At 43.5% G+C, this 26,389-nt stretch overlaps 1 protein-coding gene across 1 annotated transcript in view; it reads left to right on the forward strand.

The window, feature by feature from the left end:
* Nucleotides 1–26,389, forward strand: part of LOC135525302 (transmembrane protein 117-like) — an 89,055-nt gene that overhangs the window by 53,206 nt on the left and 9,460 nt on the right. Inside the window, exons 4-6 of the mRNA XM_064953010.1 lie at nt 12,698–12,797; nt 23,323–23,420; nt 25,481–25,640. Of these exons, the coding sequence (XP_064809082.1) occupies nt 12,698–12,797; nt 23,323–23,420; nt 25,481–25,640 (358 nt within the window). The remainder of the gene's footprint in view (nt 1–12,697; nt 12,798–23,322; nt 23,421–25,480; nt 25,641–26,389) is intronic.

Consider the following 26,389-nt stretch of genomic DNA (forward strand, 5'->3'; position numbering starts at 1 on the left):
CCCATTTCATGCTTAACCAAAATAGTGCCTGTACTGTCTTCAGCGAATCATATCAAATTGTATTTGTCACATGCACCAAATACAACAGGTATTACAGTGAAATGCTTATTTACAAGCCCTTAACCTACAATGCAGTTTTAAGAAAAAAAAGTGTTAAGTAAAAAATAGATAGGTAAAAAAAACATTTTTGTTAAATTAAAGAGCAGCAGTAAAATAACAGTGGCGAGGCTATATACAGTGAGTACCAGTACAGAGTCAATGTGCGGGGGCACAGGTTAGTCGAGGTAATTGAGGTAATATGTGCATGTAGGTAGAGTTAAAGTGACTATGCATAGATAAACAGAGAGTAGCAGCAGCATTAAAAAGGGGGGGGGGGTAGCCATTTCATTAGCTGTTCAGAAGTCTTATAGCTTGAGGGTAGCAGTTGTTTAGAAGCATTTTGAACTTGGACTTGGTGCTCCGGTACCGCTTCTCGTGCGATCGCAGTAGGAGAACAGTCTATGACTAGGGTGGTTGGGGTCTTTGTCAATTTTTGGTGCCTTCCTCTGATACTGCCTGGTATAGGGGTCCTGGATGGCAGAAAGCTTGGCCCCAGTGATGTACTGGGCCGTACGCACTACCCTTTGTAGTGCCTTGCAGTCGGAGCCCGAGCAGTTGCCATGGTGTTGATGTGAGCCATGACCAGCTTTTCAAAGCACTTCATGGCTACAGACATGAGTGCTACGGGGTGCTATCATTTAGGCAAGTTACCTTAGTGTTCTTTGGCACGGGGACTATGGTGATCTGCTTGAAACATGTAGGTATTACAGACTCAGTTAGGGACAGGTTGAAAGTGTCAGTGAAGACACTTGCCAGTTGTTCAGCGCATGCTCAGAGTACACGTCCTGGTAATCTGTCTGGCCCTGCGGCCTTGTGAATGTTGAGCTCTTTAAAGGTCTTATTCACATCGGCTACCGAGAGTGTAATCACACAGTCGTCTGGAACAGCTGATGCCTTCATGCATGCTTCAGTGATGCTTGCCTCGAAGCGAGCATAGAAGTAATTTAGCTTTCCTGGTAGGCTGGTGTCACTGGGCAGTAGGCGGCTGTTCTTCCCTTTATAGTCTGTAATAGTTTGCAAATCAAATCATATCCAAATATATTGGTCACATACACATGTTTAGCAGAGGTTATTGCAGGTGTAGCGAAATGCATGTGCTTCTTGTTCCGACAGAGCAGCAATATCTAACAAGTAATATCTTACAATTTCACAACATATACCCAGTACACACAAATCTAAGTCATATATACATTAACAATATATAAATATATGTACGAGCAATGTCAGAGCGGCATAGACTAAGATACAGTAGAATAGTATAGAATACAGTATATACAAATGAGATGAGTAATGCAAGATATGTAAACATTATAAGTGACATTATTAAAGTGACTAATGTTCCATTTAATAGAGTGGCCAATGATTTCAAGTCTATGTATATAGGCAGCAGCCTCTCTATGTTAGTGGTGGCTGTTTAACAGTCTGATGGCCTTAAGATAGAAGCTGTTTTTCAGTCTCTCGTTCCCAGCTGTGATGCACCTGTACTGACCTCGCCTCCTGGATGATAGCAGGGTGAACAGGCAGTGGCTCGGGTGGTTGTTATCCTTGATGATATTTCTTCACCACACTGTCTGTGTGGGTGGACGCTGAGGAACTTAAAACTTTCCACATTCTCCAATGCTGTCGCGTCGATGTGGATAGGGGGATGTTCCTTTTGTTTATTGAAGTCCACGATCATCTCCTTTGTTTTGGTTGACGTTGAGTGAGAGGTTATTTTCCTGGCACCACATTCCCAGAGCCCTCACCTCCTCCCTGTAGGGTGTCTCGTTGTTGTTGATAATCAAGCCTACGAATGTTGTCGTCTGTAAACTTGATGATTGAGTTGGAGGCGTGCTTGGCCACGCAGTCATGGGTGAACAGGGAGTACAAGAGGGGGCTGAGTACACACCCTTGTAGGACCCCAGTGTTGAGGATCAGCAAAGTGGAGATGTTGTTTCCTACCTTCACCACCTCTGGGTGGACCTTCAGGAAGTCCAGGACCCAATTGCACAGTGCGGGGTTCAAACCCAGGGCCTCGCGCTTAATGATGAGCTTGGAGGGTACTATGGTGTTGTAGCTATAGTCAATGAACAGCATTCTTACATAGTTATTCCTCTTGTCCAGATGGGAAAGGGCAGTGTGCAGTGTGATGGTGATTGCATCATCTGTGGACCTATTGGGGCGGTAAGAAAATTTAAGTGGGTCTAGGGTGACAGGTAATGTGGAAGTGATCTGATCCTTGACTAGTCTTTCAATGCACTTCATGATGACAGAAGTGAGTGTTACGGGGTGATAGTCATTTAGTTCAGTTACCTTTGCATTCTTGGGTACAGGAACAATGGTGGCCATCTTGAAGCATATGGGGACAGCAGACTTGTATAGGGAGAGATTGAATATATCCTAAAAAACACCAGCCAGCTGGTCTGCACATGCTCTGAGGACGCGGCTAGGGATGTTTTCTGGGCCCGGTAGCCTTGCAAGGTTTAACGTGTTTAAATGTCTTACTCACATTGGCCACGGAGAAGGAGAGCCCACAGCTTAGTGGCGGGCCGTGGCGGTGGCACTGTTTTATCCTCATAGCGGGCAAAGAACGTGTTTCGCTTGTCTGGAAGCAAGACATTGGTGTCTGACGTGGCTGGTTTTCCTTTTGTAGTCCGTGATTTTCTGGATTCCCACATACGTCTCATGTCTGAGCCGTTGAATTGCGACTCAACTTTGTCTCTATACTGACGTTTTGCCTGTTTGATTTACTTGCGGCGGGAATGACTACTCTGTTTGTATTCTGCCATATTACCAGTCACCTTGCCATGGTTAACTGCGGTGGTTTGCGCTTTCAGTTTTGTGCAAATGTTGCCATATATCCATTGTTTCTGGTTAGGGTAGGTTTTAATAGTCACAGTAGGTACAACATCTCCTATACACTTCCTGATAAACTCAGTTACAATTTCAGTGTTTTCGTCAATGTTATTCTCGGAGGCTACCCGGAACATATCCCAGTCTGCGTGATCAAAACAATCTTGAAGCGTGGATTCCCGAATGGTCAGACCTGTGTTAGCACGGGTACTTCCTTTTTGAGTTTCTGCCTATAGTAAGGTAAGGTAGGAGCAAAATGGAGTCAGATTTTCTGAAAGGAAGGTGGGGGAGGGCCTTGTATGCATCCCGGAAGTTGGAGTAACAGTGGTCTAGTGTTTTTGCAGCTCGAGTGCTACATTCGAAATTTAGGCAGCCTTTTCCTCAAATTTGATTAGTTTAAATCCCCAGTTACAGTAAATGCAGCCTCTGGATATTCCAGTTTGCATAACGTCCAGTAAGGTTCCTTGAGGGCCATCGTGGTATCGGTTTTAGGGGGGTGTACACGGCCGTGACTATAATGAAAGAACATTCTCTTGGGAGATAATATGGTCTGCATTTGATTGTGAGGTATTCTAGGTTGGGTGAACAAAAGGACTTGACCTGTATGTAATCACAATTACACCATGAGTCGTTAATCATGAAACATACACCTCCGCCCTTCTTCCTGGAGAGATGTTTTTTCCTGTCGGCGTGATGAACTGAGAATCCAGATGGCTGGACCGACTCTGACTTTATATCCCGAGAGAGCCATGTTTCCGTGAAACAGAGTATGTTACAATCCCTAGTGTCTCACTGGAAAGATACCCTTGCCCTGACCTCGTCAACTTTGTTATCCAGGGACTGAACATTAGCGAGTAATATACTCGGAAGTGGTGGGTGGTGTGCACGCCTCCTAAGTCGGACTAGAAGACCGCTCCGAATTCCTCTTCTCCTCCGGCGTTGTTTTGGTTAGGCCACCGGAATCAGTTAAATTGCCCTGGGTTGTGAGAACAAAGGAACTGCTATGGGAAAGTCATATTCCTGGTTGTAATACTGGTAGTGCTGATGAGTTACCACTGCTTTGATATCCAATAGTTCTTCCCGGCTTTATGCAATAACACATGACATTTTCTGGGCTAACAATGTAAGAAATAATACATAAAAGAGCTAAATACTGCAACATTTCCTAAGAACTAGAAGCAAGGCAGCCCTCTCTGTCAGCGCCTCCTTGAAACGCCCTGCCACATCCGACGAGCGTCGGAGCCGGTGTAGAACTATTCAATCTCAGTCCTATATTGACGCTTCGCCTGTTGGATGGTTTGTCGGGGGGCATAGCGGAATTTCTTATAAGCATCCAGGTTAGAGTCCCACTCCTTGAAAGCGGCAGCTCTACCCTTTAGCTCAGTGCATATGTTGCCAGTGATCCATGGCTTCTGGTTGGAGTATGTACGTACAGTCACTGTGGGGACGACGTCATCGAAGCACTTATTGATGAAGCCAGTGATTGATATGGTGTACTCCTCAATGCCATCAGAAGAATCCCAGAACATTTCCTGTCGGTGCTAGCAAAACAGTCCTGTAGCTTAGCATCTGCAGCATCTGACCACTATTTATTGACCGAGTTACTGGTGCTTCCTGCTTTAGTTTTTGCTTGCAAGCAGGAATCAGGTGAATAGAATCATGGTCAGATTTTCCAAATGGAGGGCGAGGGAGAGCTTTATACACATCTCTGTGTGTGGAGTAAAGGTGGTCTAGAGTTAAATCTGTTTTACCTCATTTCTAAGTTTCCCTGCATTCAAGTCCCTGGCCACTAGGAGCGCCGCCTCTGGATGAGCGTTTGCTTATGTTTGCTTATGGCCGTATACAGCTCATTGAGTGCGGGCTAAGTGCCAGCATCGGTACTCACTACTGGTGTCCCCCAGGGCTCGGATCTCGGCCCTCTCCTCTTCTCTCTCTACACCAAGTCACTTGGCTCCGTCATATTCTCACATGGTCTCTCCTATCATTGCTATGCGGATGACACTCAGCTACTTTTTTTTACTTCTCCCCCTTCTGACACCCAGGTGGCGACACCTGCGTGCCTGACAGACATCTCCACCGAAATTTCAAGCTTGACAAGCCAGAGCTGATCTTCCTCCTGGAGAAGGCCTTTCTCGTTCCAAGACATCTACATCATGGTTGACAACTCCACGGTGTCCCCCTCCCAGAGTGCAAAGAACCTTGGCTTGACCCTGGACAACACCCTGTTGTTCTCTACAAACATCAAAGCAGTGACTTGCTCCTGCAGGTTCATGCTCTACAACAGGTGTATTCAACTCTTACCCTACAAGGTCCAGAGCCTGCTGGTTTTCTGTTCTACCTGATAATGAATTGCAAGTACCTGGTGTCCCAGGTCTAAATCACTAGAGGGGAAGAATGAAAAAAATGTAGTGAAACTGGCTTCGAGGTCCAGAGTTGAGTTTGAAGGTTCTACAACATCCGTAGAGTACAAACCTAACTCACATAATCCAGGCACTTGTCATCTCCTGTCTGGACTTCTGCGTATCGCTGTTGGCTGGGTTCCCCACTTGTGCAATCAAACCCCTCCAACTTATAATGCTGGAGCCCACCATGTCATCCCACTCACACTAAAATTCACTAGTTTCCAGGCGAAGCTCGCATCAACTACAAAACCATGGTATGGCTTTCCCCTGAAGCTAGGACAGCAGAGTTCCAGCCCATCTTTTGAAATGATCTGAAACCCTAGAATATCTTAAATAATCCCACAGCACCCCCTTTCTCAGGAATTCTAAATGAGTGTGACAATAGGAAAAAATAACTGTCTCTATGTATACAAAGAACAAAGATCTTTTAAACTCTGTAACCTTCTGTACTGTTCAGATAAATGTAAAACACGCATACTGTAGGCCTACACGCTCTCTCTTCCTCCCACACACTTACTCCTGCTATCACACACATCCTCTCTCACAAACACGATAATACACACATCACTCTTGCATATGCAGCCTACCTTTTGATGCATCTCTTTGAGTACCCTACTCATTTTCAGTTATTTCTGTGCCATCCATATCTGTGCATAGCCTAGTTAGTGGTTAAGTTATCAGGTTGCTAGCTAGCTAGCTAGTTTTTCAGGTCCCTTAAAAGTGCTGAGAATGTTCCCAAGCCAAGCAACTATCATTCCCAGAAAGTTGTGGGAAGTTTGTATGCAAAATAACAATAGGACAACCATACTCTCACTAAGCTCTAAGAAATGGTTCTCAGAATGTTATTTGCTAGCTGGGTGGAAAATCCTCATGTACTCCTCATCGTGAGAGGTAAACACTAAATGAACAGAAATACAGTGCAGACACAACGAGCCAGGTACTTTCAATTGGTCAACTATATGTCCCAGACATAAAAAAATAATAGTCTCACTTATGTAACACACTGCCTCTGATCTGACAGTTCCAATGACATCACATAGTGAGTGGCAGGGTAGCCTAGTGGTTAGAGCGTTGGACTAGTTACTGGAAGGTTGCAAGTTCATACCCCAGAGCTGACAAGGTATAAAACTGTCATTCTGCCCCTGAACAGGCAGTTAACCCACTGTTCCTAGGCCGTCATTGAAATAAGAATTTGTTCTTAACTGACTTGCCTAGTAAAATAAAATAAAATAAATAGTCATTTCAGGTTGTGTCTTTTCAAATCGATAGATGGTGCTGTTGTAAAGCAAGTGAACGCATCGAGCCAGCAGCCCACCAAGAGGCATTAGGAGCCAGCAACCAGTCTTTTCTCTGCTCTACTCCTGCTTCCTCCCAGCACCTTGTGTCTTGCTCTTTCTCGGTGTCCTCTTAAGGCTGGCGGTCTGCCAGAGATGACTAGTGTTTGCATCTCTGTTCAAGGCAGTGTTCACATTCTACCAGAGAGGGCCAGGACACGCCTCAGAAGAGATGTGTTCGGGTCTCTGATGGCAGCCAATGCAGCAGTTAGCAGAGAGTGGAGGGAGGTAGAGCGGGAGGAGGATGGATGGAGAAGAGAATGGAAGTGTTCCAGCTCTGATGATGCAGTGAAACTTAAGTCTTTTGATCCGTGTCCAAAGCTTTTCTGCATCCATATCCCGCGTTCCTTTACTCAATATGAGGCCGTTGTAATTTTACTGAGGCAAAGCATAAAAGAGAAGTACAATAATATCCCTTTGTGGCAAATAGGATAGGAAGCCTCTGTGTGGGAATTAATTATGTTTTCCTTTTCATTTTTTGTTCAGAGAGGATAAGGCACAGTTATTGCCAAGGCTCTGTAAAGGCCATCTGCTGGTATTGGTTTCCCTCGGAATAATGATGTCTTTGAAAAAACACACCATGATGCCTTGCGCTCGGCATCCAACTGTGATGGAGCGGTGCAGGAGAGGTCCTACTGCTCCCCCCCCACACACACACACACACACAGCACATATTGTTTCCATCTCACACCCCTTTGTAGATGTCTGGCTGTGTCTTGTGTGTGTCTGACTGTGTGTGTCTGACCTGTGTGAGTGTGGCTGAGGGGGAGGTGTGTCTGTCTCCGTGCTCTGACCTGTCACCGTATGCTGTCCCTGACCCAGTGCTCATTGATATGCTTTCATTTTCTTTGACCTTTCAGACTCCACTGAGCTTGATTCAATGACAGGAATTTATATTTTCTCTAGGAATTGCCTAATACTTACTTACTCAAATTAAATTCAGTCAAATATGATAAATGATGAGAGCGACATGTCATTCATTACCTCCATGTTAGATGTGTCCATCAGAATTTAAAGCTGTCCAGACAAAGGACATTGATCAAACATGTAACCATGAGAGCCATTGTTTAGACATAACCCAGGGTCATCAGCTATCAACCAGTTGCCTTCATTCATATGTAACACCAGGAAAGCATCCCTCCATTGTGGCTCCCACAGCACACAGTGTTATCCAGAGCCATACTTGTTACCGGGCGGTTTTCACATCTGGGCCATTTGCATTTTAATGTAAGTGTCAGATTAGGGGGCTTTTGTTTGTGTGAAAGCAGAGGAGTGTGACCGCCCAGGGAGTTTGACGCCCTTCACCGGTGCTCCGTCACGCTGCCGAATCCCATTCTGGCATTTTACAGCACTATTACCTGCAGAAAGAAGCCCCTAATTAGGCAGTGTTATTTAATTAAGAGAGCCCAATGCGTGGCATCGCACATGTTAATCATGACTAATTTAGATGAGGGGGGACTGCTATTACAAGGCTACACTGCAGCATGGGACGGGTGGAGGTAGGGGGCTGCTGCCTGCGTGCCCCATGTCCTCACCCAGTGGCGGGCGGGAGGGAGGGAGGAAGATGACCACAGCCGCCCCTTTGACTGAGCTGGGTTATAGCAGCACATAAGAACATTGTCTCTGTTTACCACCATGCCTCTGTGTTCCTTGTGTGAGAGTCCCTGTCTAGCTGAGCGGGCATAATGCCATAGACTAGCAGATTTAAAAGGCAGAATAAATGGCATGTTGTGGTATTTAGGTTTTCCCTGCCGGAGTACCAAACATAAACATGACCAGGGGTGGAGAGACCATGCTATTTTCTGTAGCTGAGGGTCGATAGTGAGAGAGAGAGAGGAGAGACGGGTCTGTCATTACCTCAGTATCATAAGCCCACCTTCCCCTGCTGTTATCTGGGACAAGGGGGAGAGGCCTCATTGGGAGTTGGCCTCTTACAGGTCATCCTCATGCAGAGACATACAGACAGCTACTATCAACAGCATAGCACATTAACCTTGACAACTCTATGGGGAAGTCCACTGGGAACTGCAGATAGGAAAAAGCCTAACACAGTGTGTGTGTGTGCATACATCTGCATCAGTGGAGGCTGCTGAGCGGAGAACGGCTCATAATAATAGACGGAGCGGAGCAAATGGAATGGTATCTAACACCTGGGAACCATCTGTTTGATGTATTTGATACCATTCCACTTATACTGCTCCCGTCATTACCACAAGTCCGTTCTCCCCAATGAAGGTGCCTCCAACCTCCTGTGGTCTGCATGTGTGAATCTCTCTACCTTTTCATTATGTTTCACACCAGCCAGTCATGTCATTGATAGCATTTCAAAATCTTGCCTTTTAAGGCTACAGTTTTGCAAGCCCTTTACTATAAATTGTTTGTGCTGCTCTGCAGACAATTTGCGATAAAATATGATTTATAAAATGTGTCCTGACATTTCTAAATGCCACACAGTGCAGAACCAATCTTCCCTTGAGGGACATCAAACAACTTGAAACGTGTCTTTTAATCAATATTTTCAAATTTGTAATGCATCTACAAGCAATAATTTTTTATAAAAGCTTACCACAGTTGATTTTGTGTGTGTGTGCACATGCATGTGTGTGTGCCTGCCTGTGTGTTGATGTGTGACTTTTTATGTAAGTACTTAAGCACTTTCCCATCTCGAGAGGAGGTGGAAAGGTAAACTCAGAGCGGGTCTTGACTATCAAGTATAAAGTCATGATCTGGCTATATTTATCCAGTAAGGCAAAGCTACAAAGCCTGTCTCACCCACCTGTTTGTAGCCTTAATTAGCAGGCATATGCCAGCATCTACAAGCAATACTTTTTAGAAAAGCTTATCACGATTGATTTTGTGTGTGTGTGTGCGCGTGTGCCTTTTATCACTTGTGAAATTGTAAAGCCCAAGTCAAGTGGATTTATAAGCTTCTTGGACTTGCAGACTACATTTAAGACTAGTTTAATGGAAGACTGATACAGTGGACAGATACTGGTGCTGGCCTGGAAAGTGCCTGCTGGTTATTCACTCTCACTCACCCCCTGTATGAGCCAGTAGAGTGATAAGAGACTAGAGAACTCTATCTGGAGGAAGTTTAATACAATATGTGGGCTGATGTCGCTCTGACTAAAAAAGAGGGGGATGGATGGAGATAGAGATTTTAAGTTGCCTTGGGAGATGATCTGGTGATAGGAGAGAGGCCCTTCCATGACAGCTTGATGTTCTTCAGTTAACCATTCTCCAGTCCAAAGCTGTGTACACTGTTAAATGTGTGCTCTTATGTACTGTACACACGGAGGACACAGAAAAAATCTCAATGTAGATGACGGAGGATCCAATGCCATGTTCGTGTACTGAAGTAGGCTAGACACCTCCGAGGCTTCAGAGGTTACACACCTGCAGGTTCTTCCACAATCACGGATTGTGAAATTTAGAGTAACTGTTTGCTACAGACATTTTTGTAAGAAGACCGGTTTTCTGGATGTTTCCTGGTCTGACAAAGAGGACTGTAGCTCTGTCACTTTCCAACGCAGATGTGGAAGGCTGACTTAGGCGGATGTGGTGGATTGAGACGCAGCCCATGCAAAAAAAAACATATCTCTATATCTCTCTCTTAAACTGACGGATTTGGATGTATATATGTTAATTAGATTGATGCACGGATGACTCTTAAGGCATCTTAAAAATACAATTTTGTTCCATAGAGAGTGCAGATTTTGGCGTAACTGGTTCACTGCTTTGCGCTACAGGAGCCATTTTGGATCTGATTATTCATGGTAGTGAGTGTACTGATGTTCCACCAGGAGGGAGCCATTTTGGATCGGATTATTCATGACAGCTACTGTACTGATGTTCCACGGCTGATGTGAAGCCTCTCATTAGGACAGAGGGTTCACGGCAGCCGTGGAATCGTTCCCTTTAATCACACTGAGAGAAGAGTCCCCAAACTCTTCCTCTGTGCTCTTCTGCTTTCCAAAGAAAAAAGGGCAAACATTGCTGCTTGGTAGAAGAGGTCCAATGTTTGCCCAATTAGATAACCGTGGAAGAGGTGGAGAGAGGGCAAGTGTTTTCTCTGATACAGCCAGCTATCGGCTAGATTTAAGTCTGAGTTGTGCTGGGCTAGACAGCGTTTCCAGGACTATCGATTATAATTTTGCAGTGGGTACACGACTCCCTGTGGGATCTCCTAGGCAACTGGACCGGGGCCAAGCTGCTGAGCATCTAACTGACTTAATGCAGGTAGGCCTATAAATCCCCATTCTAATCAAGTTTAGTTTGTTTTATTTACTTACAAGGTGTTAAGTCACCTATGCCATGTCCCTCATGTTTCTGTTAATCAAGCCCTTTCACAGCAACCTAATGAATAGAGTATTGATGTCATATGATTTATATTGGAGCCTACCTTTAATGCAGCATCTTAATTGTATTTTTTTTTCTGTTTTCATGACTACAGAGACTGTCTATGTAGGCACAAGAAAACAGGTGCCATTTGGGGTCAATGGGTTCTAGGAGACACTTGAAACAGGACAGTTATATGGTAGCACTTTTACTCTACACTGAGCATGAATGACAAGTCAGACAAAATGATGGGTAGGAGTAAATTATACCAGACCCTATCATATTTAACACATTCATTTTCAAAAGCAGCTAATTTTTATGACTTCAAAGAACATGAAAACAGCAGAAGAAGACAAGTGCCATTTGGGTTCAGTGGTTTGTCATTGCTGATAGCAATTCTGCCCCAGGACCACCTTCAATTCTTTATTATGTTTTGTTACTAAGGGGAATTATGAGTTAATGGGTGAGAAAAAGGAGAGCAATTATCATTAGTTGGAGATGAATACCTATTCAAGTTTAATTTAAACATGCCTAAGCTCTTTAATAGGATTTAATGGATAATCCTGTACCGCTTTGAAAGAGTTGTATTTTCATTCACAAAAGCAATGTTATGTACAGTCATTGTAAACACTAATAACATATCAAATAAATGCATGGGAAAGTAAAACAGGCATGGTTGTCATTTTCTAGATGCCTCTGTCCACATAGCCAACTAAATATTTCATGGTTAATGTGTGTCAGGTTGGAAAACAGCCAAGGAGCCAACAGAAGATGAGTGGAGCTATTGAGTTCAGAAACGACCCGCTGGAAAACCACATTGACCTGTCAGGGTTGGGAGAGGGAGGGAGGGAGGGAGGAGACCGCACCTACTGTACTTACCGCCCCCCAAAGAGAAGAAAAGAAGGATGAGGGAGGGAGGAGGCCCACCTGCTCCACTCAGCCTCTAAGATGCTGCCAGGAGATCAAACCCCTCCCTCCCTCCCTTATCCTTCTTTTTTTCTCTTTGGGGGGCGGTAAGTACAGAAGGTGCGGTTGTCATATAGACCTGGCTTGTAACCCAGTTTCTCCCAGTGTTATTACCAGGATAAGTTGGAAGATTAATGAATACCCTGAACAAAAGGCTCCTGCTCCCATCTCCACCTACACCAGGAAATAGAGGAGGAATAACTAGGACTTCAGCGAATGCATGTCATCTTTTTCCCTGCACCAAAGACAAACTGCATACCACAAATGGTTTCTTCTCCCATGCCCTTTGTATCAGGGATGTTCTGTTAGTTCCAACAACCAACGGAGACATCTCATGCTTTTGGATAATGCTGATTTAAATTCACCTAGACACTGGTACAAATTTGCGAAATGGAAAGATAATTCCCAAACAGTAGGGGGGTAAACAATTTTATGGAAGCTCAGTGTATATTGTTTACAACCCTGAGGGCCCCACGAAGGTAGAGCTGCTTGCCGCACACTGTTTTCACGGGGCTAGTTTGATTTGGATGGGATCTGACAGTTAGCATCAAGACACTTAGCAGCCGCATTGACCATTTTTCCCCCCCTCCCTCCCTCCCTCCCTCCCTCCCTCCCTCCCTCCCTCCCTCCCTCCCTCCCTCCCTCCCTCCCTCCCTCCCTCCCTCCCTCCCTCCCTCCCTCCCTCCCTCCCTCCCTCCCTCCCTCCCTCCCTCTTTCTCTTTCTAGGCCTCACATGGTGACAGAGTACATGGGTATCAGGAACGAGAGCTTCATGAAGATTGCAGCAGTAGGGACGTGGATGGGGGACTTTGCGACTGCATGGATGGTAAGATGGTACTACCCAGTAGTAGCCCAACACGGATTAGAATCAACTAGAATATCAGCACAAAGACAGTGGGATTAGGGTTTATACCCTTAGCACCTGGTCCCAGGCCAGATCAAACAGAAGTAACAGGAACAGAGCAACAGTACGAGGTCACAGGAAACACAGAGAAACATAGCGGCACAGCGAGGCGTGGAGTAGAAGAGAGACAGTGAGGGGTGGAGTAGAGGAAAGGAGAGACAGCGAGGGATAGAGTGGGGGGAGAACCCCGCACTCCCCCTGCCGACACCCTCGCGCCCCACAGTTTGGGAACCACTGGAGTAGAGGAGAAACAACTTGTCACGCTTACTCAGCCGCCATTATTATTCTACTGTACGAGAGGGAGGGAGATAGCTGAATCCAGACATTACTCTGGCTTTTTTTTCTTCTTTTTTTTTTACAGTTGATTAATTCAATAAGGCACTTTCAAGACGACCTCTGTGTGTCTCCTCGACAGAGCAGATATTTTGAATGTGTCATCGGTAGATGAGTGAGCAGGAAATTGGTGTTTTTGCAACACTGCTCATAACAAAAATGATTAAATGATTTTCTCTACTAGGGCTGTGGTGGTCATGAAATATTATCAGCCGGTGATTGTCAAGCAAACAACTGCCAGTCTCACATCAATTGACCGGTAATTAACATAAACACATTTAGCATCTCCTGACTTCCACGCATAGCCTACAAGCCACTGACGCAGACCTTTGGAACATCTACATTTTAAAAAGTCTAATAAATTCATTAAATATATCTTAGACCATCATAATAAATCCATTACTTATTTTAGACAGGTCTAAAGAAACATGATATGAAGAGAATGTAGTTATTTCCGAAGAACAGAATAGCATACTCTGAGTTTTCCTTATGTTAGGCCCTGCCATATGGCTTTGTGCTACAGTAGTTCATTTAGCAGACAAGATTCGCTTATAATTCTATTGCGGTATTTAATATTATTTTATAGTATGAAGAACACAATTGAACATAGCTAAATAAAATAGAAAGGATATTTTCTCCAAACGATTTCCGAGGGAGTGAGCACATGCGGCTATTCTGTGTTGAGCAGTTAACAAAGAAACAGGTCCTCCTATATGCTAAATTTAGTGTTATTTATGCAACATTAGTTGTGATACAAATGTTGGCTGCATGGCTGATTTGAAACAAGTCGCACGAAAGGCATGAACTCTGCTTTGTTTCTTGTGCAGGTTGCACACACTCTCAGTCACAATTGGACAAGCACTTGATAATATTCTCACCAGGCCCAGAATGTCATGGCACCATCCCCCTTGTGTGGCCGTAATGCCCTTGGGCTGAATATAATAATTATAGCCTAATTCCCTTCTCATGGCTGCCAATCTCCGTGCTCCGAGGCACCTCTCGCTCACATGGCTCTCTCAGATATCTCAATTCTTATTTGCTAATACCCGTCACGTGATCGGGTCCTTCTCAAAGGCATCTCAGTTCCGAAGTAGGCTACAAGTGAAGACAGACACATCTGGGACGCAACTGCACGTGTCTTTCTTAACGAATTCTGAGGCGCATACTGTCCACATTGATTTTTTCGTCAACCAACAAGATGAGTTGGCCTAATGAACAGCAAAAGCATTTCCTATGTCAATCTACAGTCTTGGCCAAAAGTTCTGAGAATGACACAAATATTAATTTTCACAAAGTTTGTTGCTTCAGTGTCTTTAGATATTTTTGTCAGATGTTACTATGGTATACTGAAGTATAATTACAAGCATTTCATAAGTGTCAAAGGCTTTTATTGACAATTACATGAAGTTGATGCAAAGAGTCAATATTTGCAGTGTTGACCCTTCTTTTTCAAGACTGCCCTGGCATGCTGTCAATTAACTTCTGGGCCACATCCTGACTGGTGGCAGCCCATTCTTGCATAATCAATGCTTGGAGTTTGTCAGAATTTGTGGATTTTTGTTTGTCCACCCGCCTCTTTAGGATTGACCACAAGTTCTCAATGGGATTAAGGTCTGGGGAGTTTCGTGGCCATAGACCCAAAATATCAATGTTTTGTTCCCCGAGCCACTTAGTTATCACTTTTGCCTTTTGGCAAGTTGCTCCATCATGCTGGAAAAGGCATTGTTCATCACTAAACTGTTCCTGGATGGTTGGGAGAAGTTGCTTTCAGAGGATGTGTTGGTACCATTCTTTATTCATGGCTGTGTTCTTAGGAAAAATGTGAGTGAGCCCACTCACTTGGCTGAGAAGCAACCCCACACATGAATGGTCTCAGGATGCTTTGCTGTTGGCATGACACAGGACTGATGGTAGCGCTCACCTTGTCTTCTCCAGACAAGCTTTTTTCCGTATGCACCAAACAATCGGAAAGGGCATTTATCAGTCCTCAACAGTCCAATCCCTGTACCTTTTGCAGAATATCAGTCTGTCCCTGATGTTTTTCCTGGAGAGAAGTGGCTTCTTTGCTGCCCTTCTTGACACCAGGCCATCCTCCAAAATGATTCGCCTCACTGTGCGTGCAAGCTCTGTACTGGTGGTCCCCCGATCCTGCAGCTGAATCAGCTTTAGGAGACGGTCCTGAGCTTGATGGACTTTCTTGGGCGCCCTGAAGCCGCCTTCACAACAATTTAACCGCTCTCCTTGAAGTTCTTGATGATCCGATAAATGGTTGATTTAGGTGCAATCTTACTGGCAGCAATATCATTGCCTGTGAAGCCCTTTTTGTGCAAAGCAATGATGACGGCACGTGTTTCCTTGCAGGTAACCATGTTTGACAGAGGAAGAACAACGATTCCAAGCACCACCCTCCTTTTGAAGCTTCCAGTCTGTTATTCAAACTCAATCAGCATGACAGAGTGATCTCCAGCATTGTCCTCGTCAACACTCACACCTGTGTTAACGAGAGAATCACTGACATGATGTCAGCTGGTTCTTTTGTGGCAGGGCTGAAATGCAGTGGACATATTTTTGGGGGATTCATTTCATTTGCATGGCAAAGAGGGACTTTGAAATTAATTGCAATTAATCTGATCACTCTTCATAACATTCTGGAGTATATGCAAATTGTCATCATACAAACTGAGGAAGCAGACTTTGTGAAAATTAATATTTGTGTCATTGCCAAATCCCCATAGTACAAAAGTTAACCTATTCTATTGGTCAACTTGTCCTTCTGTGCGAGAAATAAATATTCCAAACAGTTGTGGAGTATTCCAAACAGCTGGCGGAGAAGAGGTACGTGGAGTTTTAGTCCGACTCAGGATGCGCGCACACCACCCACCGCTTCAGAGTATATTACTCGCTAATGTTCAGTCTCTGGATAATAACGTTGACGAGCTGGGGGTGAGGATTTCCTTGCAGAGGAGACATCAGAGATTGTAACATACTCTGTTTCACGGAAACATGGCTCTCTCGGGATTTACTGTCTGAGTACGTACAGCCAGTTGGGTTCTCAGTTCATTGTGTCGACAGGAATAAATATCTCTCCAGGAAGAAGGGCGGGGGTATATGTTACATGATTAGCTACTCATGGTGTGATTGTGATAACATACAGGAGCTCAAGTCCTTTTGTTTACCCGACCTAGAATACCTCACAATCAAATGCCGACCCTATTACCTTCAAAGAGAATTCTCTTTGGTTATTGTCACAGCCATGTATATTCCCCCTCAAGCCGATACCACGACGGCCCTCAAAGAACTTCACTGGACTTTAACCCAACTGGAAACCACATATCCTAAGGCCACATATATTGTAGCTGGGGATTTTAACAAAGCAAATTTGAGGAAAGTGCTATCGAAGTTCTATCAACACATCGACTGTAATACTCGCTTTGCTAAAACTCTCAACCCCTACCACAACTTCCGGGATGCCTACAAGGCCCTCCGTTACCCTCCATTCGGGCAAATCTGATCATGTCTCCATTTTGCTCCTCTCTTCCTGTAGGCAGAAACTCAAAAAGGAAGTACCCGTGCTAAGGACTATTCAACGCTGGTCTGACCAATTAGAATCCACACTTCAAGATTGTTTTGATTATGTGCACTGGGATATGTTCCGGGTAGCCTCCGAGAATAACATTGACAAATACACTGATACGGTGACTGAGTTTTATCAGGAAGTGTGTAGGAGATGTTGTACCCACTGTGACTATTAAAACCTACCCTCACCAGAAACCGTGGATAGATGGCAGCATTCACGCAAAACTGAAAGTGCAAACCACAGCATTTAACCATGGCAAGGTGACTGGGAATATGGCACACAATCCAAACAGTGTAGTTATTCCCTCCGTAAGGCAATCAACGTCAAAAACCTCAATATAGAGACAAAGTGGAGTTGCAATTCAACGCCTCAGACATGAGACGTATGTTGCAGGGTCTACAGACAATCACGGACTACAAAAGGCAAACCAGCCTTGCGCGGACACCTACGTCTTGCTTCCGGACAAGCTAAACACCTCCTTTGCACGATTTGAGGATAACACAGTGCCACCGACGCGGTCCACTACCAAGAACTGTGGGATCTCCTCCTCCATGGCCGACGTGAGTAAGACATTTAGGCGTGTTAACCCTTGCAAAGCAGCCCGGCCCAGACGACATCCCTTGCCGTGTCCTCAGAGCATGGCAGACCAGCTGGCTGTTGTGTTTACGGACATATTCTATCTCTCCCTATCCCAGTCTGCTGTCCAAACATGCTTCAAAATTGCCACCATTGTTCCTGTACCCAAGAAAGCAAAGGTAACTGAACTAAATTACTTTCGCCTCGTAGCACTCACTTCTGTCATCATGAAGTGCTTTGAGAGACTATTCAAGGGTCATATCATCTCTACCTTACCTGACACCCTAGACCCACTAGACCCACTTACATTTGCTTGCCGCCCCAATAGATCCCCAGACGATGCAATTGCATCGCACTGCACACTGCCCTATCCCATCTGGACAAGAGGAATACCTATGTAAGTATGCTGTTCATTGACTATCGCTCAGAATTCAACACCATAGGACCGTCCAAACTCATCATTTGGCTCCCGAGTGGCGCAGTTGTCTAAGGCACTGCGTCTCAGTGCAAGAGGCGTCACTGCAGTACCTGGTTTGTATCCAGGCTGCATCACATCCGGCTGTGATTGGGAGTCCCATAGGGCGGCGCACAATTGGCCCAGCATCGTCCGGGTTTGGCTGGGGTAGGCCGTCATTGTAAATAAGAATTTGTTCTTAACTGGCTTTCCTGGTTAACTTCATGCGACAAGCAATCCCCGTATCCGGGATCCTATTTATAGCCTCAAGCTCATTAGCATAACGCAACATTAACTATTCATGAAAATCGCAAATGAAATGAAATACATATATTTGCTCTCAAGCTTAGACTTTTGTTAACAACACTGTCATCTCAGATTTTCAAAATATGCTATTGAACTATAGCTAAACAAGCATTTGTGTAAGAGTATTGATAGCTAGCATAGCTATAAGCCTAGAATTCAGCCGGCAACATTTTCACAAAAACAAGAAAAGCATTCAAATAAAATAATTTACCTTTGAAGAACTTCAGATGTTTTCAATGAGGAGACTCTGTTAGATAGCAAATGTTCAGTTTTTCAAAAAATATTATTTGTGTAGGACAAATCGCTCCGTTTTGTTCACGTTTGGCTATGAAAAAAACCTGTATCCAGTTATAGCCTCAAGCTCATTAGCATAACGCAACGTTAACTATTCATAAAAATCGCAAATGAAATGAAATAAATATACTAGCTCTCAAGCTTAGCCTTTTCTTAACAACACTGTCATCTCAGATTTTCAAAATATGCTTTTCAACCATAGCAAAACAAGCATTTGTGTAAGAGTATTGATAGCTAGCGTAGCATTTAGCGTAGCATTTAGCAGGCAACATTTTCACAAAAACCAGAAAAGCATTCAAATAAAATAATTTACCTTTGAAGAACTTCGGATGTTTTCAATGAGGAGACTCTCAGTTAGATAGCAAATGTTCAGTTTTTCCTGAAAGATTCTTTGTGTAGGAGAAATCGCTCCGTTTTGTACATCACGTTTGGCTACCAAAAAAAAAACGAAAATTCAGTCACCAAAACGCCAAACTTTTTTCCAAATTAACTCCATAATATCGACTGAAACATGGCAAACGTTGTTTAGAATCAATCCTCAAGGTGTTTTTCACATATCTCTTCATTGATATATCATTCGTGGAAGTCTGCTTTCTCCTCTGAATCACATGGAAAAATACTTGCAGCTGAAGTTTACACACCAATTTCGACGCAGGACACCGGGTGGACACCTGGTAAATGTGGTCTCTTATGGTCAATCTTCCAATGATATGCCTACAAATACGTCACAATGCTGCAGACACCTTGCGGAAACGGCAGAAATTGTAGGCTCGTTCAGGGCGCATTCACAGCCATATAAGGAGACATTGGAAAACAGCGCTTCAGAAATTTTGCTCATTTCCTGTTTGAAGTTTCATCTTGGTTTCGCCTGTAGCATCAGTTCTGTGGCACTCACAGATAATATCTTTGCAGTTTTGGAAACGTCAGAGTGTTTTCTTTCCAAAGCTGTCAATTATATGCATACTCGAGCATCTTTTCGTGACAAAATATCTTGTTTAAAACGGGAACATTTACATTTAAGTCATTTAGCAGACGCTCTTATCCAGAGCGACTTACAAATTGGTGAATTCACCTTCTGACATCCAGTGGAACAGCCACTTTACAATAGTGCATCTAAATCATTTAAGGGGGGGGGTGAGAAGGATTACTTATCCTATCCTAGGTATTCCTTGAAGAGGTGGGGTTTCAGGTGTCTCCGGAAGGTGGTGATTGACTCCGCTGTCCTGGCGTCGTGAGGGAGTTTGTTCCACCATTGGGGGGCCAGAGCAGCGAACAGTTTTGACTGGGCTGAGCGGGAACTGTACTTCCTCAGTGGTAGGGAGGCGAGCAGGCCAGAGGTGGATGAACGCAGTGCCCTTGTTTGGGTGTAGGGCCTGATCAGAGCCTGGAGGTACTGCGGTGCCGTTCCCCTCACAGCTCCGTAGGCAAGCACCATGGTCTTGTAGCGGATGGAACGTTTTTTTATCCAAAAATGAAATACTGTCCCTAGAGTTCCAAGAGGTTAATAACCCGAAGGGGCTACAGGTTCCCAACTGGGAACACCCCCCCCCCCTTCAGCCCAAACGGTGGCGCAGGGAAAGCAAAAATGTTCTTAAAAAATATTTAACCTCCACACATTAACAAGTCCAATAGCTTAAATGAAAGATAAACACCTTGTTCATCTACCCAGCATGTCAGAATTTTAAAATGTTTTACAGCGAAAACATAGCACATATTTATGTTAAACCACCACTAGGAAAGCATACAATATGTAGCCACATTGCTATGCAAAATAGCACAATCACAAACGCAGGATTAAAAGAAAAATAGTTCACTAACCTTTTGAAAATCTTCATCAGATGACAGTAATAGCACATGTTACACAGTACATTTATGTTTTTTTCAATAATATGCAATTTATATCCATAAATCTCTGTTTACATTGAGCCATGTTCAAAAAATGCAGCAGAAATGTCCGGAGAAATTATAAATAGCTCCGGCAGCTAACGCCAGATAACAGCAATAAACATCATAAACTTTGACTAAATATACATGTTCTACATATATTTAGAAAGATACACTTCTTCTTAATGCAAACGCTGTGTTACATTTATTTTTAACGTTACAGAATTCGTTCACTATTCAATAATCTGAGACGGCGCTCAGGCATTAGCATTATTTCTCTACAATGTTGGATTCGACAAAAATACAATTTTATAACATAAATATTCCCTTACCTTTGATGGTCTTCGACAAGAATGTTGTGGAAGGAGTTATACTTACCTAATATAACGTTTGGTTGCTGTTGGTCTGTCTTTGTATTAGCAAACGCTAACATCTTCAGGTGAATTACCCCAAAAAGGACTTCTGATCACGAATATTGCGCATCAAAACTTCAAATTTACATATTATATGTCGACTAAGCTGGTCAAACTAAGTGCAGAATCAAGCTTTAGGATGTTTTTAACGTACAAAACAATTGGCGATTAAATCAAACATAACGAACTCTCCTCAAGCAAGCTGGAAAAAAAATACCCTTTTCACAGAGCGCGCACCTGAAAACTCGTGACACCTCAGTATTTTGCCCGCCAAGCTGTCAAAGCTCGTGCTATTTTCTCCGTTCCTGAAAGACGAGAGCGCGCAGAAGAGATAGAAACTGTTCCCAGATCCGTAGCTGGTTGGGAAGGGTGGGGGCGATGACGTCAAATTTGGAGCAACTTTCTTAGGAGAGAGAGAGAGTTTGGGAGAATGGCTGCCCTGTGAGTTCTGCTTTACATACAGACATAATTTGAACGGTTTTAGAAGCTTTAGAGTGTTTTCTATTCAATAAAATTATTATATGCATATATTAGCAATTTTTGACATTTCTTTTTTGTTTACTTTGGGCACACAATTCATCCAAAGGGGGCAGTATTGTCCCGAGCCTCAAATTGAACAACAATTCCATGTGAATCCGATAACTCTGATGTGTAGACTTTCCACTGTAGAGTTCATGTCATCTTATCATTGATGAGAATGTCTCAGATGACAACCGAACTGACATAATATTCATTAAGTACCACCACATATGTTCCATTGGTCGGATTACCAGAATATAGTTAATTTCCCCCCACCTTCTAATGTTCCCAGAATTTCTATGTTAACCAAGGGTTTTGCAAATGTAACCTCAGTAGGTTAGAGAGAGGAAAAAGGGGGGAAGAGGTATTTATGACTGTCATAAACCTATCCCCCAGGCCTACGTCATGCCAGTGGTGTCAGGAAAACAACCTCTCGCTCAATGTCAATAAAACAAATGAGATGATCGTGGACTTCAGGAAACTGCAGAGGGAGCACCCCCCTATCCACATCGACGGGACAGCAGTGGAGTAGGTGGAAAGTTTTAAGTTCCTCGGCGTACACATCACTGACAAACTTCAATGGTCCATTCACACAGACAGTGTGGTGAAGAAGGTGCAACAGCGCCTCTTCAACCTCAGGAAGCTGAAGAAATTTGTCTTATCACCTAAAACCCACACGAACCTTTACAGATGCACAATCGAGAGCATCCTGTCATTCTGTATCACTGCTTGCTAAGGCAACTGTACCACCGCTTGCTAAGGCAACTGTACCGCCTGCAACTGCAGGGCTTTCCAGATTGTGGTGCGGTCTGCCCAACGCATCACCGGGGGCAAACTACCTGTCCTCCAGGACACATACAGCACCCGATGTCACTGCCTTTTCACCCTGCTATCATCCAGAAAGCGAGGTCAGTACAGGTGCATCAAAGCTGGGACTGAGAGGCTGAAAAACAGCTTCTATCTCAAGGCCATCAGACTGCTAAATAGCCTTCACTAGCACATAGAGGCTGCTGCCTATATACATAGTCTTGAAATGACTGACCACTTTAATAAATGGAACACTAGTCACTTCTACATATATTGCATTACCCATATCGTATGTATATACTTTATCCTATACTATTCTACTGTATCTTATTCTATGCCTCTCTGACATTGCTCGTCCATATTTATTTATATTATAATTCCATTCCTTTAACTAGATCTGTGTGTATATGTTGTGTTATTGTTACATATTACTTGTTATTGTTAGATATTACTGCACTGTCAGAGCTAGAATCACAAGAATTTCGCTACACCTGCAAATAACTTCTGCTAACCATGTGTATGTGACCAATAAAATGTTATTTGATTTGAGCCTATAGAAATGTTGCGCAACATGATCTCATGGGTTTTCATGAAGTGTTTGATTATATTTTCGATTACATTTGCATTGATGTCAGAGTAATCAGAGGGCCAATAGAGTGCTGAGTACCAGGCAGTTAGCAGGTTTGGTAGACTACTAATGACCATCAGCAGCATCAGAGTTCGGAGAAGCCGAGTTACCGTTTGGAATTTGACTCCGGTCATGACTCGTGACCTCCGGTGTGGCGGTAATACGGTCACCATAACACCCCTATTCTCAACATAATCTTTCTCCACTCTCTCTGCCTGAAGTTGTGGCCTGCTGACAAATAACCCTCGCCTCAATGAAATCCCTTCTCCGAAAGTCTGGATTTGCATAGTTGGGTATTACAACCCTTTAAAATCTAAATTAATGTTGATCGAAAATAAATAAACCTAGATTACTTTTAATGATTGACTGCATAGCATAGGAATATAAACAAAGCAATGCCATTTGAATTGATTATGCCATTCCATTGCGGCGTTCCATCGGCAGAATGGCAAATTCTAAACATCCATTTTAACACTGTATTCACAATGAAATAACACAAGCTCAATCCTGTACGAATGTGATTCAATTAATTAATTTTAGCCTCATTCAGAGATCGCTCAGAAATGAATGATTACTGGAAACACCATCTCAGTTTGATGTTAGTTTATTTCTCTCTCACACATGTCACGTGTTAAATTACCCTGTTTTATTCCCAGGTCACTGACATGATGCTCCAGGACCAGCACTACCCAGACTGGGGCAAAGCTGCCAGAAGGTTCTGGAAACAAGGCAACCACAGGATCGTCCTCTTCTGGTATGTTCTATTCTCCAGTCTAATGCATTTACAGTATGCTGCCTCTGAGCACAATCAGTGTATGTGTACATGTGTGTATGCTGGGGATTATGAGTATGTGTGTGTGGGTGCTAGGGTTCATGAGTATGTGTGTGTGGGTGCTAGGGTTCATGAATGTGTGTGTGGGTGCTAGGGTTCATGAGTATGTGTGTGTGGGTGCTAGGGTTCATGAGTATGTGTGTGTGGGTGCTAGGGTTCATGAGTATGTGTGTGTGGGTGCTAGGGTTCATGAGTATGTGTGTGTGGGTGCTAGGGTTCATGAGTATGTGTGTGTGCATTAGTATGCATGTATTCATTCATGTATTGGTATTCAGACAAAGCCCTGTGCTCCTCGTGGGGTTATACACAGTAACACACAGTCAATAGCCCTGTTAATCTTTCACCTTTTAATTAGAAGAACAGGAAGAGGAAATCAATAGACACAGCAAGGTCATGAGGCCAGCTATACCTCTGCCTTTACACACACACACACACACGCACTCATGCGCACGGACACGGACACACACACACACACACACACACACACACACACACACACACACACACACACACACACACACACACACACACACACACACACACACACACACACTGCTGCCTTTACCTCACTGAGCCAGAGCAAGGTCTATGACCCACTCAAACTGTTACACTGTGCCCAATAATGCTTATTACAAAAGAGCAGTCAATGGTCGTTTTAGACCGTCCTGGTCTAAATCTATCTCACGGTCACCTGTGGTCCCAGAGGGTGTCTCTCCACCAGGTCAGCATGAAAATGGTTTGCTACTGCCAGTCAAACATGACAGGTTGATGCCCTTATCTCAAATCAAAGTTTATTGGTTGCGTACACAGTTTAGCAGATGTTATAGCGGGTGCAGCGAAATTCTTGTGTTATTGGCTCCGAACAGTGCAGTAAAAATTTACACAAATAATCAAAAACAAGAAATCAAGAATGTCCAAACTAATCTAATTAACAACCCCAAAAATACTGTATCAGTAATCCAAATGCAATCTATGCTGATAAACTCAAAAATATATATGTACAGCAGTAGATATATTACAGTGAGTTGTGTCAACAATCCAGTATATAAATATGCAGTGTGTATAAACAGTGTAACAGAAATCCAATGTACAGTAGTATATTTATGTCCCTAATGTTGGTTATTGGACAAGACACTAGGGTCACTACTGGGATGGGGATATTTGAGCTTATGTACAAACATCAACATGTGTTGGAGTAGTTTGTTATTATCTGAGCATTTTGATTTGTAAATTACCAATAAATGGAAGTTCAAAGTCACACTCTCCAATGCATTATGTTTCCCATAGAATTGATTGTTCTTCTATTTTAGGATGCAGAATGTCGAGCTTTAGTCTCTGTGGCTCCTCTGGAAGCATTTGTCTTATTAATGAATGCCCCCAATCTGTGGAGAAAGTATGATTTGTAAATCTCAAATACTGGTTGAGAAAGTATGATTAATAAATATGTTGAGGAATGTATCTTGACATTATGCGGCAAAGAATCTGGGTAAATCACAAATGACAGTGGCAAAAATCAGTCATCTGGACTGGAGGGGAAAGAATCCACTTTAGATTTTTAAAATGCAAACTGTGTCTCACAACATTTGAAATATAATATGATGAACTTGGTTTAAGCTACCGGCAACGCAGCCAGTCACCATGGGGATGCAGCAACCCACACAACACCAGTTCAGTGTAATAATTACTGAATGACATTGAAACAAGTACAAAGAGGAGCCAAATATAGTTTGCTAAATCCAAAGTCCATAACACACGGTTAAACATCAAATGATACCTAACAGAATTATTAACCATCATTAATATTTACATAAACCTATAATAACTTCCTGTTATAATTATATTGTTGTTGAGAAATGAGCAGAAGGCAAATGATTGTCGTCTGCCGTAACAAATGGACTACTAAAGTGGTAATTAGTAAATCTGTGGAGTGTCCCAGGTTATTAACAGGAAAGTAATGTGGTTTCACTTCCTGTCTCCTCCAGGACGGTCCTGATCATTCTGACATCGGTGGTTTTGTTGGTCATCAGCACTGACTGGATCAGCTGGGACAACCTGAACCGGGGATTTCTGCCCAGCGACGAGGTCTCCAGGGCCTTCCTGGTATCCTTCATCCTGGTCTTTGACCTGCTCATTGTCATGCAGGTAGGGGCTCCCCCATGGCCAATTAAAAACTAGGTGGACTCCTATACTCTCCCCCACTTTTTCCTCTATCTCTCCCCTTCCTCACCCCTCCCTCAGCCACAGGGGCGGCAGGTAGCCTAGTGGTTAGAGCGTTGGGCCAGTAACTGAAAGGTTGCTAGATCAAATCCCTGAGCTGACAAGGTTTCTGCCCCTGAACAAGGCTGTAAATAAGAATTTGTTCTTAACTGACTTGCCTTAAATAAAGGTTAAATAAAAAAGGGACACTGTGGTACTTGGATGAGAGAGGGAAACATTTAATCCGTCTGAATCTGCATGTCTACAAACCCCTCTTCTTTACCCTTAATCCACCCAGCTATCCAGCAATCAATCCCCCCATCCGGCCAGGCTTCAGGCAAGGGACTACACCCTTTCCTCCTCCGTGAACCCAGGCCTTCCTTAATGATGACTCATAACATTTTATGTTTTCTTTCCTTTTTTCCACCCAATGTTCTACATCCCACAGGAGACTATACATCATGAAGGATTTGTCAGTGGCATATTCATGAATATGCAAATGTTTTGTCTGGGTAGAAAATGCATAACAGTGTTTCAAAGAGAGAAGGCTTTCAACCCAGTAGCTCCAAGCTAAATGCAGACTGGTTGGTTTGTAACGCTGGCCGGATTTAGTTTGGCTTCTGCTAATGTTTAATTAACATACACTATATATGGATACCCCTTCAAATGAGTGGATTTGACTATTTCAGCCACAC

This window comes from Oncorhynchus masou, chromosome 31 (assembly GCF_036934945.1).
Source record: "Oncorhynchus masou masou isolate Uvic2021 chromosome 31, UVic_Omas_1.1, whole genome shotgun sequence".
Classification (NCBI taxonomy): Eukaryota; Metazoa; Chordata; class Actinopteri; order Salmoniformes; family Salmonidae; genus Oncorhynchus; species Oncorhynchus masou.